Source organism: Sminthopsis crassicaudata, chromosome 3 (assembly GCF_048593235.1).
Source record: "Sminthopsis crassicaudata isolate SCR6 chromosome 3, ASM4859323v1, whole genome shotgun sequence".
Classification (NCBI taxonomy): Eukaryota; Metazoa; Chordata; class Mammalia; order Dasyuromorphia; family Dasyuridae; genus Sminthopsis; species Sminthopsis crassicaudata.
The window spans coordinates 562,574,085-562,586,484 of NC_133619.1; the positions used below are offsets into that span (position 1 = coordinate 562,574,085).

General features: G+C 33.4%; 1 protein-coding gene across 2 annotated transcripts in view; it reads left to right on the forward strand.

Annotated features, from left to right (window-relative positions):
* LRCH1 (leucine rich repeats and calponin homology domain containing 1) overlaps positions 1-12,400 on the forward strand; it is a 213,985-nt gene that overhangs the window by 172,180 nt on the left and 29,405 nt on the right. The window contains exons 14-16 of one of the 2 annotated variants that reach the window (XM_074304722.1): positions 2,199-2,252; positions 3,000-3,075; positions 6,002-6,106. In XM_074304722.1, coding sequence (XP_074160823.1) covers positions 2,199-2,252; positions 3,000-3,075; positions 6,002-6,106 — 235 coding nt within the window. The remainder of the gene's footprint in view (positions 1-2,198; positions 2,253-2,999; positions 3,076-6,001; positions 6,107-12,400) is intronic. The other variant, XM_074304723.1, reaches the window with a different exon arrangement.

The window sequence follows — 12,400 nt, forward strand, 5'->3', positions numbered from 1 at the left end:
GTTCTCATGACACTGATCTCTCCAATTTTTTCCTCCTATGTACTATTCCTTCTCAGGTTTGTTGCTTGATGTTCGTCTAGGTCATACCCACTAATAGTAGCTTCCAAAGTTCTATCCTTAACCTTCTTTTCTTCTTCCTCTATATTATTTCACTTGTGGATCTTATTGACTTCCATGGATGCTGAAGATTCCCAGATCTACTTATCCAACTAGAACCTCTCTCTCCTGACCTGTGGTCTCTAATCTCTGTCCAGTGGACACCTCAAACTGAATTTCCCAAACTCGTGTCCAAAACTGACATCCTTATCTTCCCATTCTACCATTCTCACCCCGATTACAGTCAAGGACACCACCATATACCCAGCCCCCAACTCACAATCTGGGTGTCATCTGCTCTTCTTTATTTTTCCTCTTAACCCCCTCCCACATATTCAGTCACTTACCAAATCCTATCAATTCTACCTTCCAAATATCTTTCCCTTACACCCTTTTCTGTCCTATGACATTGCCACCACCCTGGTGCCAGCTCTCATCTCCCCATTCTGGACTATTGAAATAGCCTTCTAATTGGGCTCGTGCTTCAAGTTTCTCTTCCACTAATCCATTCTTCTTTGATTTGTAACTGATCTTCCTAAATCCCTTGTTTGATACTTGACCTCATTCAATAAAATTAAATAGCTCCATATTACCTATCACTTCCAGGGTCAGAGTACTGTTTAGTGTTTAAAAACCCTTGTAACTTGGCCCCTTGCTGCTTTTTCAGTATTCTTACATCTTACAACCTGTTCCCATTTTCTTGACAGTGACATTGCGTCCTGGTTGATCAGAAAACCAGGGACTATGTCATCAGAGGGGCAGACAAGGAAAATAAAAACAGATCAGGGCCTGTGGGGTCCTTGGAGGAAGAAACTGTTTACTATTTGTAAATAGTATAGTTCAGAGGATTTTCATAGGGTTCTTAGTTGGGTCAAATAGGACCAAATATTGCATGGAGCTTAAATTTGAGGAGCAGGTTAAAGTTCAAGGATTATTGATGATTCATGTTAGAAATTCAGTGGGAACTGCTGGATAATATTCAAACTTTTCTCCATCTTGTTCAGCCCCACCCCTCCAACTAACACCCTGGCTTCTGTATTTGGTGATATGGGGAGATCCTCACTATGGACAAATGAATTTTGACATAGATCTGCAGGAATAAGTGGCTCAAAGGTTCAGTAATCACAGAGTAAGTCTCAGAGCCAGGATTTAAATCTGGGTCTGTGAGACTTCTCTGAATCTTATTTTCTTCTATAAAATGAGGGACTGCTCAGTAGATGTATCCATTTCAGTTGAATCCAATCAGCTTTCTTTCTCTATGCAAGGCTCTCATAGATGCTAGAAATTGGAAAACAAAAGAAACAATGACTGCTAGGCTCAAGAAGTTTGCATTCTAGTGGGGCAATACAAGACGGAAGCAGACAGTAGCTACAAGATAATCTGAGTGGAGAGAGCACTAATAAGTAGAGGAGGATCAGCTGGAAGAGTCTAATTCTTTGATATTGGGGTTTTTTTTTTTGGTCTTTTCTGTTGCTCTCTGAATATTATCTGCCACTTCCCTATGCTTTCAATATGCCTCTCCATAGCAGACTTCCCCACTTAAATTCAGCTGACAATAATAAGCTGTGGTTTCCCAAATAAGATGGTCAAATTTATTAGGATGCCCTATAAATTAAGAATTATGAGTGCCAAGGGGGACACAGCTAGGTGGCATGTGGATAGAGCACCAGCCTTGAATTCAGGAGGACCCGAGTTCAAATGTGGTCTCAGACACTTAACACTTCCTAGTTATGTGACCCTGGGCAAGTCACTTAACCCCAGCCTCAGGGGGGAAAAAAATAAAGAATTATGAGTGCCTCCTAACAATACAGTGCCTGTGATTTCACATATTTGGATCTGTTATGGATCTGATGAATGTGACTTCCATCTCTTTCTCCCTCTCACTTCCTTGTTCTTGGCAGTGAATCTGAGTTCCTCCTCAGTTCTGGATAACTGAGGTGTTTGTATTATAATTTCTTGCATATATCTGCCTTACTGTGAGGCAGTAGGCTTTTTACCGTTTATGTGGCTATGTGCATGTGTTATATGAGTTTCATGTCATTATAAAGTGAGCAATATACTCAGCCTAATCTACTAAATGTTTTGTTTTGTTTTCCTTTCAGGTGCAAAATGATCTGGCTTTAGGAAGTATGGGGATCCGGTGTTCTCAAAATGAGGTAAGTTGCCTAGAGGCAAAGGAAGAATAAGTAGATTGCTGTGTTTTGAACTGGCACATCTCTTATAGAAAACATCATGCAAGTCTGTAGTGATTATTGAATGAATTTAATGTAGTAGGTTCTCAGGGGAGTCCCTCTCAATTTCATCTGCTACCACATATTTCACCAGCCGCTTTGATAATTAAAGTTTAATTTTTAAACATGAAATAAAATTTCTATTCTTGAAAACAATCATAGAAACATTTCACAGAGTATTGTTATTTGTAGACAGTCTATTAAACAAAATGAAAGTAGTATTCAGGTGACATTTCAAAATTCTTGTTATCCATAAATGATTCAGTGTGTAAATGTTCCCTATAGACTGTGCATCTGTTCAGTTTCATCTCTTTTTTCCTAAACCTATTGTGATATGAAATCTTTTATCAGAGGTGTGCTAAATCTGTGTGGGTGTGGGTATGTGTGTATGTGTTAGATATAAGAAAGAAAAGAGTCCTCATTTCAACTGGCCTTAACGCATCGTTTGTTCTGAAATGGTTTTAATTTTCATACTATTTACAACAAGAACCAAATTAATGCTAAAGGAAGATTTTATTTCTTAATAGATTTAAATTTTATACTACAGATGTTCATCTATCAGTATCGCTTTGTGTTCCCCCTCCTTGTCGGAATAAATAATGCTACATAATTGTGTAAACCAGTATGCTTCGTTTTGGTTCAGTTTTTTGAATTTCATCTTCCTTGCAACAGCAAATTAAAGAGGACTCCCCTGCCATCTCACCAACTGCAAATAGCCCAGCTCCATTTGGCCTGAAACCTCGATCAGGTAAGTTAAAATAGAAGGGGAAAAAGAATTTCCCCATGAAGCACAAACTGAATTAATTCTCACACATACATGGAAAGAACTCAGTTGTTTCCCTTCAGGATTTAAAACCTGTTCATTAGAAATGATTAAAACCTCATCACTGGATTTCAGATTTTAGACCACTGTATTTCTAGTGAATCAACATGTTTAGTTTCTATCCACTTTTAAATGACACAGAAAACATGAGCAGCAAGGGAATCAGGGGAAGAAATAACCTGCAAGGATATTTACTATAAGAAGTTGCCCACCAGAAATAATCTAAAATGAATGGAAACCCATTGCTTTCCTCTTCTCTGGAAAACTCCAAGTGAACTTGAAGTTGAAATTAAAGGGGTAGGCAGATAGGATAAAGTCTTTAATTGAGTCATTCCCCCACATTTATATATTTGATGGATGCTAAATATTTAGGGATTATTTGGGCGGTTTGTGACATCACAGCAAATTAATTGTCAGTAAATATTTATAAGCCATGCACCAAATTAAAATGTAATGGTGCCATAGTTATATTTGCACCATGACTAGCTTCCTCATTATATAACTCTGCATGACAAAGATTTATTTTGGACTCCTTCCAATAGTCCTTTTACGGGGACTTCTGGAAGGAGAGCTCATTATAACACAGCCATGCAGCCCAAACAAAAATGTGGTGAGGCTCCTTTGTCTTTAAGAAAATTATTGCATGAAGCTTCCATTAGGCAGTGCTGCAAGTGTGTTGGTGCTTTGTTTAATACTAAAATAGTCACATGAATAAATTACAACTGTTTGCAAGAGAAATTATCCATTCACATAAGTAAAATTGTCTTTAGGAAGTCAGTTCTTATTAGCTCCTTAGTTCATGTAATTTCTGATATTACATCCTCTTTTGGTCTCTTAAAATTTCGCTAATGTTTATTATTTCCTTGGAAATGCTCATTACTATTGCTTTAAACCAAGTACCAATAAACAACTGGCAGAAACTTAATCCCTCTCTTAATATTCAGCATTTTAGAAAACAAAAAAAATAATTTCTCATACCCATGGAAAAAAAGAGCAAAGATAAATTTTTAAGGAAACTTTATTTTGCTGATTATTTTGATTTTGGAAATAAAAATTCCTTCTTTCTGGCGTAAGTTGAATGATGGTAGCATTTGGCTAAATGTGATATTATCACACTCTTTGCACATATGCCCTGTAAAGCAAGCTATTTTCAAACTTAAATGGGCCAAGAGTTTCTCAGATATTTTATAGTTTATATATATATATATATATATATATATGTATACACTTTTCTACATACTTGTATATATGTGTATATACATGTGTGTTTGTATATATATGAATGCATATGTGTATTTATGTATTTATATAAAGATTATCTAGTAATTCAGATGGTTAAAGCATCATGCTATTGAAGCTGAGGTTCAGGTTTGAAAGCTACATGGACCTACTTCCATATCTCTATCTTAGCCCCAACTCTTGCATGGATATATGCCTTTAGTTATTAGGAAGGGTGGATGTGAAAGTGTCAATGATGAATGAAAATCTAGTCTCATCACTGAAAAAACAGTGCAGATATTGTTGCCTATTGGTGATAAATCAGTAGTTATTCTCTGTATTTGAAGGATGATACATTATATGGTACCCATTCCTTTATAATAGACTCTTTATTTTGTGTCTTGTCCCACTGCGTTAACTAACTTGCCGATTAGCAATTTGCTTTTTAAATGATTTAATTTTGGGTGCTCTTTAAAATTCTCACTTAATGAATTTAATTAGGGCCTAAAATTTTAAGCCTATTATTCATTTCAAATTCTTTGTAATTATGAAACATGAGTAAAGCATTTATTTATCTAAAATATAATATTTAGATATACAATTTCCCCTTGAATTTTGAAACCTCTTCATATTCCAGAATGCAAAGTAGTTAGCTCAGAAAGCATGGGAATTGTTAAAAACCCATGGCATTTAATTGCTATCTATATCATTACCATCCTGAGGAGTACTGGTGACACAACTGAATCTTACATATTGAATTTTTTCAGCATTTTAAATCTCTTTTCAGATTATATCATATATTTTCTTCTTTTTTTTTTGCAAGATTTACATAATTTTAGAGAAAGCATGAATTAAGATTTGGCCATCTTTGGATTATGGGTACATTTTTATTATCTAATTAAAACATTTTATTTAATTAAGATTGGCCATAAAGTTTAAAGACAGTTACTCAGAGGCTAAAGCATTATCAAGAATTGATGAATTTGAAATAGCACCTTGAGACTTTGAATAATATATCTGCTTATCACATGTCTGGTATTGAGGTACATTTTATTTTTGTAGTTGCCAAATGATTGACTCACAAATACTTAAATTTCAAGAAATGTTAAAAAGCATATTATCTTGTAGAATTTTCAGATATAATTAATACTACTTCCAAAAGTAGATAGGCTTTAAAAAAAATCAATCTACACAAGTACTATAACATATAACTAGTTTTTTATGGGATTCATGTTTTCTCTTTAGCAAGCATCAGTTATTGGGGAGGATTTCTGATAAAAGAATCCTCTGACTTGTTTATGTATAATCTATGGGTACTCTTTCTTGCAACTTACTCTTGATGAAGATAACTGCTCTAAAATTGTATATTTGTGGTAATGTTAACAATATTAACCGCATGTAAAAGTCTATGGTAATTACTAACACTCAATTTTTATTCATTCTTTTTATTTCATGCAACATCTTTCATCTTTCTCCTCCAATATTATATATTTTAATTAATCTCATATAAATTAAATCCTTTTCATTTCCATATATTCCTAATGTCATTTATAAAATGCTGCTACTCCTTTGGTTTTTTTCCTGGTCCCTGTACAACTATATGTGGACCAATTCTCTCACTCCTCTCCTGCAGACCCATCCCTCACTCTTCCTCCTATCTCCTTCAACAAACTTACACAGGCACAAACATGGGACAACTATAGCTACAATATTCCATCAGAAGGAGACAGTGACAATGGTAGGTGGCTTTGTACATCTTTGTTCAATTGTACATTAACATGCCAGTGAACATACTGAGTATTTAACTTAGGTCTCATAGTAGCTAAAAATGCAAAACGGTCAGATGCATGCTTGTGGAACGAGAAAATGTGTACTTTAAGGATCAGTCAAAAAAAAAGTGCATGTTAAATGTTCTATAGCATGATTGGAAACACAATTTAATCAAGTTAAAATCCTGGACATGTTGTAAATTAAAATAATCCATGGAATAATTTCACTTTTAGTCTTTTTCCTAATCATCTTCAAATATGCAAGGATTGGGTTTTGTGATCTAAAAGAAATCTGAATACATTTTATTTAGAGGTTTAACTCTGCTTTCTCTACATATAAAGTAGGAGATTTTTGAGGCAATTCAATTTTTTTTCATTCAGCAAATATTTATTAGGTTTCTTCTGTGTTAGATACTAAGGAAAACATTCTTTATTTGTTCAGTTTTATTTTCAGTTTCAAATTCATCTCCCCGTCTACTGAGAAAACAAGAAAAATAGAAGCCTTTAAAAATACCTATACCCATGTAAAACAAATCTCACCTTAGCCATGTTCAGGAAGTGGGAGGATTGAGAAGCAAGAACAAGAAGGAAACAAAACAAAACAAAATATATGGTTCAGTCCACATTCTGAGTTCGTGAACTTTATCTGGAGCTGGATAGTATGTTCCATCATAAATCCTTGAAATTGTGGTTGGGTGTTATATTCATCAGAGTTTACTAAGTCTTTCAAAGTTGATGATCTTTACAGTGTTGCTGTTACTATATAAATTGCTCTTCTGATTCTACTTACTTCACTTTGTATCACTTCTTATAGTTCTGCTCAGGTTTTCCTAAAACCACACCCATTATCTTATAGTACAACAGAGTTCCATCACATTGATCTATCATAACTTGTGTAGTCATTACCAGTTGATGAGCATTCTCTTAATTTCTAGTTCTTTGTCAGCACAAAAAGAGCTGCTATAAATATTTATGTACATATGGATCCTTTTCCTCTTTCTTTGATCTCTTTGGAATATAAACCTAGTAACAATATTGTTGAATCAAAAGGTCTGACAGTTTAATAACTTTTTGCATGTAGTTCAAATTGCTTTCCAGAATAGTTCACAGTTCTACCAACAGTGCATTAGAGTTTTCCAACATCATCTCCAATATTTACTAGTGTCCTTTTTTTGTCATCTTAGCTAATGTGATGCCTATAAGTAGTACTTCAGAGTCGTTTTAATTTGTATTTCTCTGTTGTAAAGCATTTTTTCATATGGCTATTGATAGCTTAAATTTCTTCCTTTGAAAACTGCCATTAATTGGGATAGTCAATTCAATTGACTTCTAACTAGCCTCCTTGGAAGACCCAAGTGCTAGAGTCATTGCTAGGATTCCATGATTCTGTATAGTTTATCTATACAATGGATAATAATTATGAAGAAAATTTATTTTCTATATAATTTGACCCTAAATATTTAGAAATGATATAATGACATTGACTTGGTATAAAGTTAATTCTCCCTTGTCAGTAATATAGACTTGACACCTATTTATTTATTTATATGGGCATCTCTTATTCTATTGCTTATTGAATGCCAGAGGCAAGGAGTAGCAAAGAGATCAGTGGAATAAGTGTACAAATATTATTTCTACCTTGATTTCTTTTAGAGTTAGATGATGATTAATATAAGAAAGATTAAAGATTATTAAAGATATGTTCAATGACAAAGAGATTACAATTTGTTTGGGAGTGAGGGAAGAATGAGATTATATATATTGCAAACTCAAAGGGAAGATCACCTTTCTAACAGTATAAATATATCTATTTTGATATGTCTTCTTGAAGACATGGAAATTTTAAGCCATTAACTGTTAACTTCTCACCAGATTTTGGTTTAATAAACTGGATTAATCCCATATGTGGAAAAATGAGCTCATTTTTCTAAGAGAAGAAGGAAGGTTTGGTTCCATTCAAAAGGAATTTAAAAATTCCACAGTTCCACAATAAAAACTACAATTGAAGTCAATCCACTAAAACCTGACAAATGCAAAACTCCTATCTTCAATAGGGACAATTTAAAAGGTTTGACTAGAAGCTTTCTTATTAATTTCCTCTTTTAAAAGAGAATTTTTTTTAAAAGTTCATAAAACAAAACTATTTCACTAAAAATCTATTGTTGATTAAAATAATAAGAAATTAGAAATATGAAGTTGATATAACATAAAAACTAATTTTTAGCATTTCAGAGTTGGAAAGCAATTTTCAAATAAAATAATACAACTCCCTTTTCATAAGTGAGGAAATTGAGGTGTAGGGAGTTTGCCTAAGGTCACATGATAACTGAATCTAGATTAGAAAGTAGATGTCTAGAATCACTAATGTGCTTTCAGTGGAAATAATCAACAAATATTGATAGCCTACAGTGTGCCAAGTCCTGTACCTTCATGTTTTCATTAAGCGCAGCAGAATTCTGCTCAAAAAATTAAGTAGTCTAAAATCTTTATCCAAAAAGAAAGCTTTAACAGTAAGTGATTTGTGATTTCCAGTCACAAATAAAAAAAAAATGTTAAAGCATTTATGGATATCCTAGGGTGCTCAGTGATAATAATGAAGGATAATTTTTTAAATTATTCATGCAGCACATCAAAAGTGTGATTTTTTTTTTATTAGGTGACATTTTACCATTCATTTATAAAATGCCTCATGGGAAAGGATTCCTTTGTGTTCTAAAACAGTCTTACCAACTATTTGGACCAAATGAATCTTGATGTCAATTTTCATATCAAGGGCTATATTTTGTCCTGTGATATGTGAATACATTTTCTTGTGTTATCTTTTAGATAAGTAGCTACTTCATGAATTTACAAGCACAAGGACTGGTGCTACAGGTTTCTACTGTAGCTCTACTATATAAGGTTAGCAAACTACCAACCCACTTATTCCCTAAGGAGATCTAAACATTGGGAAAATGTAGTTATTCTCAGTGCATCTGTTTTACTTAAAAATGAGAACAAAACAACATGCAATTTACTAGATGAATCATCTATGCTGATATCTTACTTTTTAATCCACTATATTACCAATAGCTATCTGTCACTCAAACATGTCTAAATGGGTATCTCATTATCAACTCAGGATGAAGATAAACCTGTCTTTCATTTTTACTCTCCACACCTTTGTCATCCTTACCAGTGTTGCCAATTCTGTAATCTCTTGTCCCTTTTTGACTTAATTGGAAATTTCCTTTGCAGTCATGCTTCTGTTTCTAAAACTTTTAACTTAAATCAACAATTTCAATTCAGTAAATGCTCTGTGAAAGATATTATGCTAGTTATTGGAGATATAAATATGGAAAAACTATGATCCCTCTTACAGGGTTTGATATCCTAATGGGGGACACTATTTGCAGTAAGGATGGTTCAAAGTAGAATGTGATTGGAGCAAAAAAAAAAAAATTAAGATGCTGCTATAAAAAAAAAATTGGAAGTTGAAGAAGCCAGTTTCATGGAAAAGAGCCTCCTGAGCTGGGCCTTTCAAAAACAGGATTTCAATAGGTGATGTTTTAGAAAGCTGTGGACTTCAGGAAAGGGAGTGTCATTCTGAGCTAATTTATGGAGGCAAGAGAAGGTAGATGAAATCAGAGAACTCAGAAGAGAGATGAAATTGTCCCTAAAGAAAAATTCTGAGAAGAAGAATAGTAGGAAATAAGAGTGGAAGGATTACTTGGGATCATATTGTAGAAAAAAATAAATTCTAGGATATGGAATTTATATTTTATTCCATAGCTACTGAAAATGTTTGAAAAGGATGATGGCTTGGCCAAACTTGTGAATTAGGAAGACAAACTTAACAGCTGAGTCAAAAGTGAGTTGGAAGGGGCAGCTAGGTGGTGCAGTAGATAGAGCACCAGCCCTGAAGTCAGAAGGACCAGTTCAAATCTGGCTTCAGACACTTGACCTTAACTTTTTCTAGTTGTGTGACCCTGGGCAAGTCACTTAATCCCAATTGCCTAAACAAAAATAAAAACAAAAAGTGAATTGGAGAGGAGAAAGACTAGAAATAAAGAGACCAGTTAAGAGTTTTTCCAAGTATTCAAAATTAGAAATTTTATGGATCTGCTCAGATCATAACTTTCTGCAACAGTTTCAGCTACTAATTTTGAGTCCGAATATAATTTCAATTATAGTTCCACTTTTTCATTATTGTTTTAAATTCAGTTATTTCTAAAACTTATTGTCCCAAAATATTTGTCATTGGTCCACAGAAAGTATTTTGCTAATAACTCTGGCTGGATATTATGTAAAATCTATGGAATTTATGGAAAATTTCTGGAAAATCATTTCCTATGCGAAATGATGGGAGAAGTGAATAAAGAAGAAGAGATGGGTTGAAGGAGAAGCTATGTTTTGGGAAGAGCTATCCTTCAGTTTTCTTTTGGAGCATCCTGAGCCTAAACTTTTTAGCTTGAACTTCTCCCTATTCTGTAATTTTTATTTTGTGTATCATTTTCAAGAATAAAGAATAATTCCTTTAACTATGTCCTTACCAAATAGTCTGCACTGCTATGAATGACATGAGGTGAAATGTGAGATGACATTCAGCAGCTGATTGGACAGAGTGAGAAGGAAGAATCAAAAATAATGCTGAGACCTGATGAAGTTCTTAAAATGTTCAATGAATAGGGTTTCATTTTCTGAAGCTTTCAAGAAAATTTGATCTCTTCACTTACTGTTTAATATAATTTGAAAGAAAAATAGTAAGCAGCATGATCAGAGCCATTCTCAGGTTATCAGCAGAATTATAATGTCATGATAAAATGAAAGGGATTTAAGTATGCAGATTGCAGCATAATTATCTAAAGACCTTTCATACAGGGTGTATTATAACTAGATATAAAAGTGAGCATTATGATCTCAAAACTACTAGCACTCTGTTCTCAAGTATAGCAGAATAACGAAGTAGACTAATATTCTACTCATTAATGTCATTAAATTTATGAATATTTGAGGAGTGTTGGAGATGAAGCCACAAAGATCTGAAGCAGAAGCCCATTTTAAACATACACCGTATCACCCTGGGAAATTCAGGCTACAGTTATCTCATCTATAAAATGAAAATAGATTCTAATTCATAAAATTATTTGAAGGATCTTAAGATAATATGTAAAGTTTTTTGCAAATCTTAAAATGGTACATAAATGCTAGCCCTTATTAGTATGCACAATATAGATACTGTCTGTTATTATTGATGTCATTATTAACAATATTCTTAGCTCAAATGCCCCACTATTAATTTCAAATCTCACTTATTCTCCTAATAAGACCTGAGTCTTTGAAGTGTGTGCGTGTGTAATCTGGACATGTCACTTTACCCTGTTTGCCTAAATTTCCTTGTTTGTAAAACGAGTTGAAGAAGAAAATGGTAAACCAGAATCTTGTCCAAAAAAAAAAAAAAAAAAAAAACAAATAAGGTCACGAGAAATTACATATGACTGAAACTGAATAACAATTTTTAATTTTTCATTTGGAGTCATATAGATGGGCAGAGTTCATTTCACTTTCTTGATGCTACTTGTGTAATGCATGAATTTCCAATAAAAAATCTCTTGGAAATATTAAAACACAAAGCAGTTGACTTGCAAAGTTGAGGAATTTACATTTAAATCCTATTGTTGCAGCACCCCCTTGTGTCCAAGTTGAATAATACCTCACTTTTTAAACAGTTTAAAATGGGTAAATTTCTTTTTTTTCAATGATTTTGTTTAATTAAACATGTATTTTGTTTCTTTAAGGAGGATTCTTTCTTTAGTTACATAATTCCTCCTAGGAATATAGCCAGCCAGCTCATTTAAAATTTGATATTTACTAAGCCAATACCTTTTGGTTTTTATTATTTGAATGGATCAGTTCTTGACAGTTCAATTAAATTGACATTTTCGACATTTTCTTTACACCATGTATTCAAAGGGTTTCCTGACTATTTTACATATTGTAACATAAAGTTACATTAAAACTTTAGTTAACCAGCATTAATAACGCAAGGGAAGAGGATATTTCTAATTTGCTTAGGATTCAACTGCATTTTCACTTTTCTTTCATCTTCTAGAATTTCCCAAAATATGTATCAGTTTCCTCTGGACCCTCAATATCTTTTTTTCTTGCAACAGTTTACCTTTTCTTCATATTCTCTTTTCTTTCACTACTATTCTTTGCCTCAGTTTGCTACTCTTGCAGGTTTTGCATCTCTGGGCTTGTTAATGATCAATAGTTGAATCAAT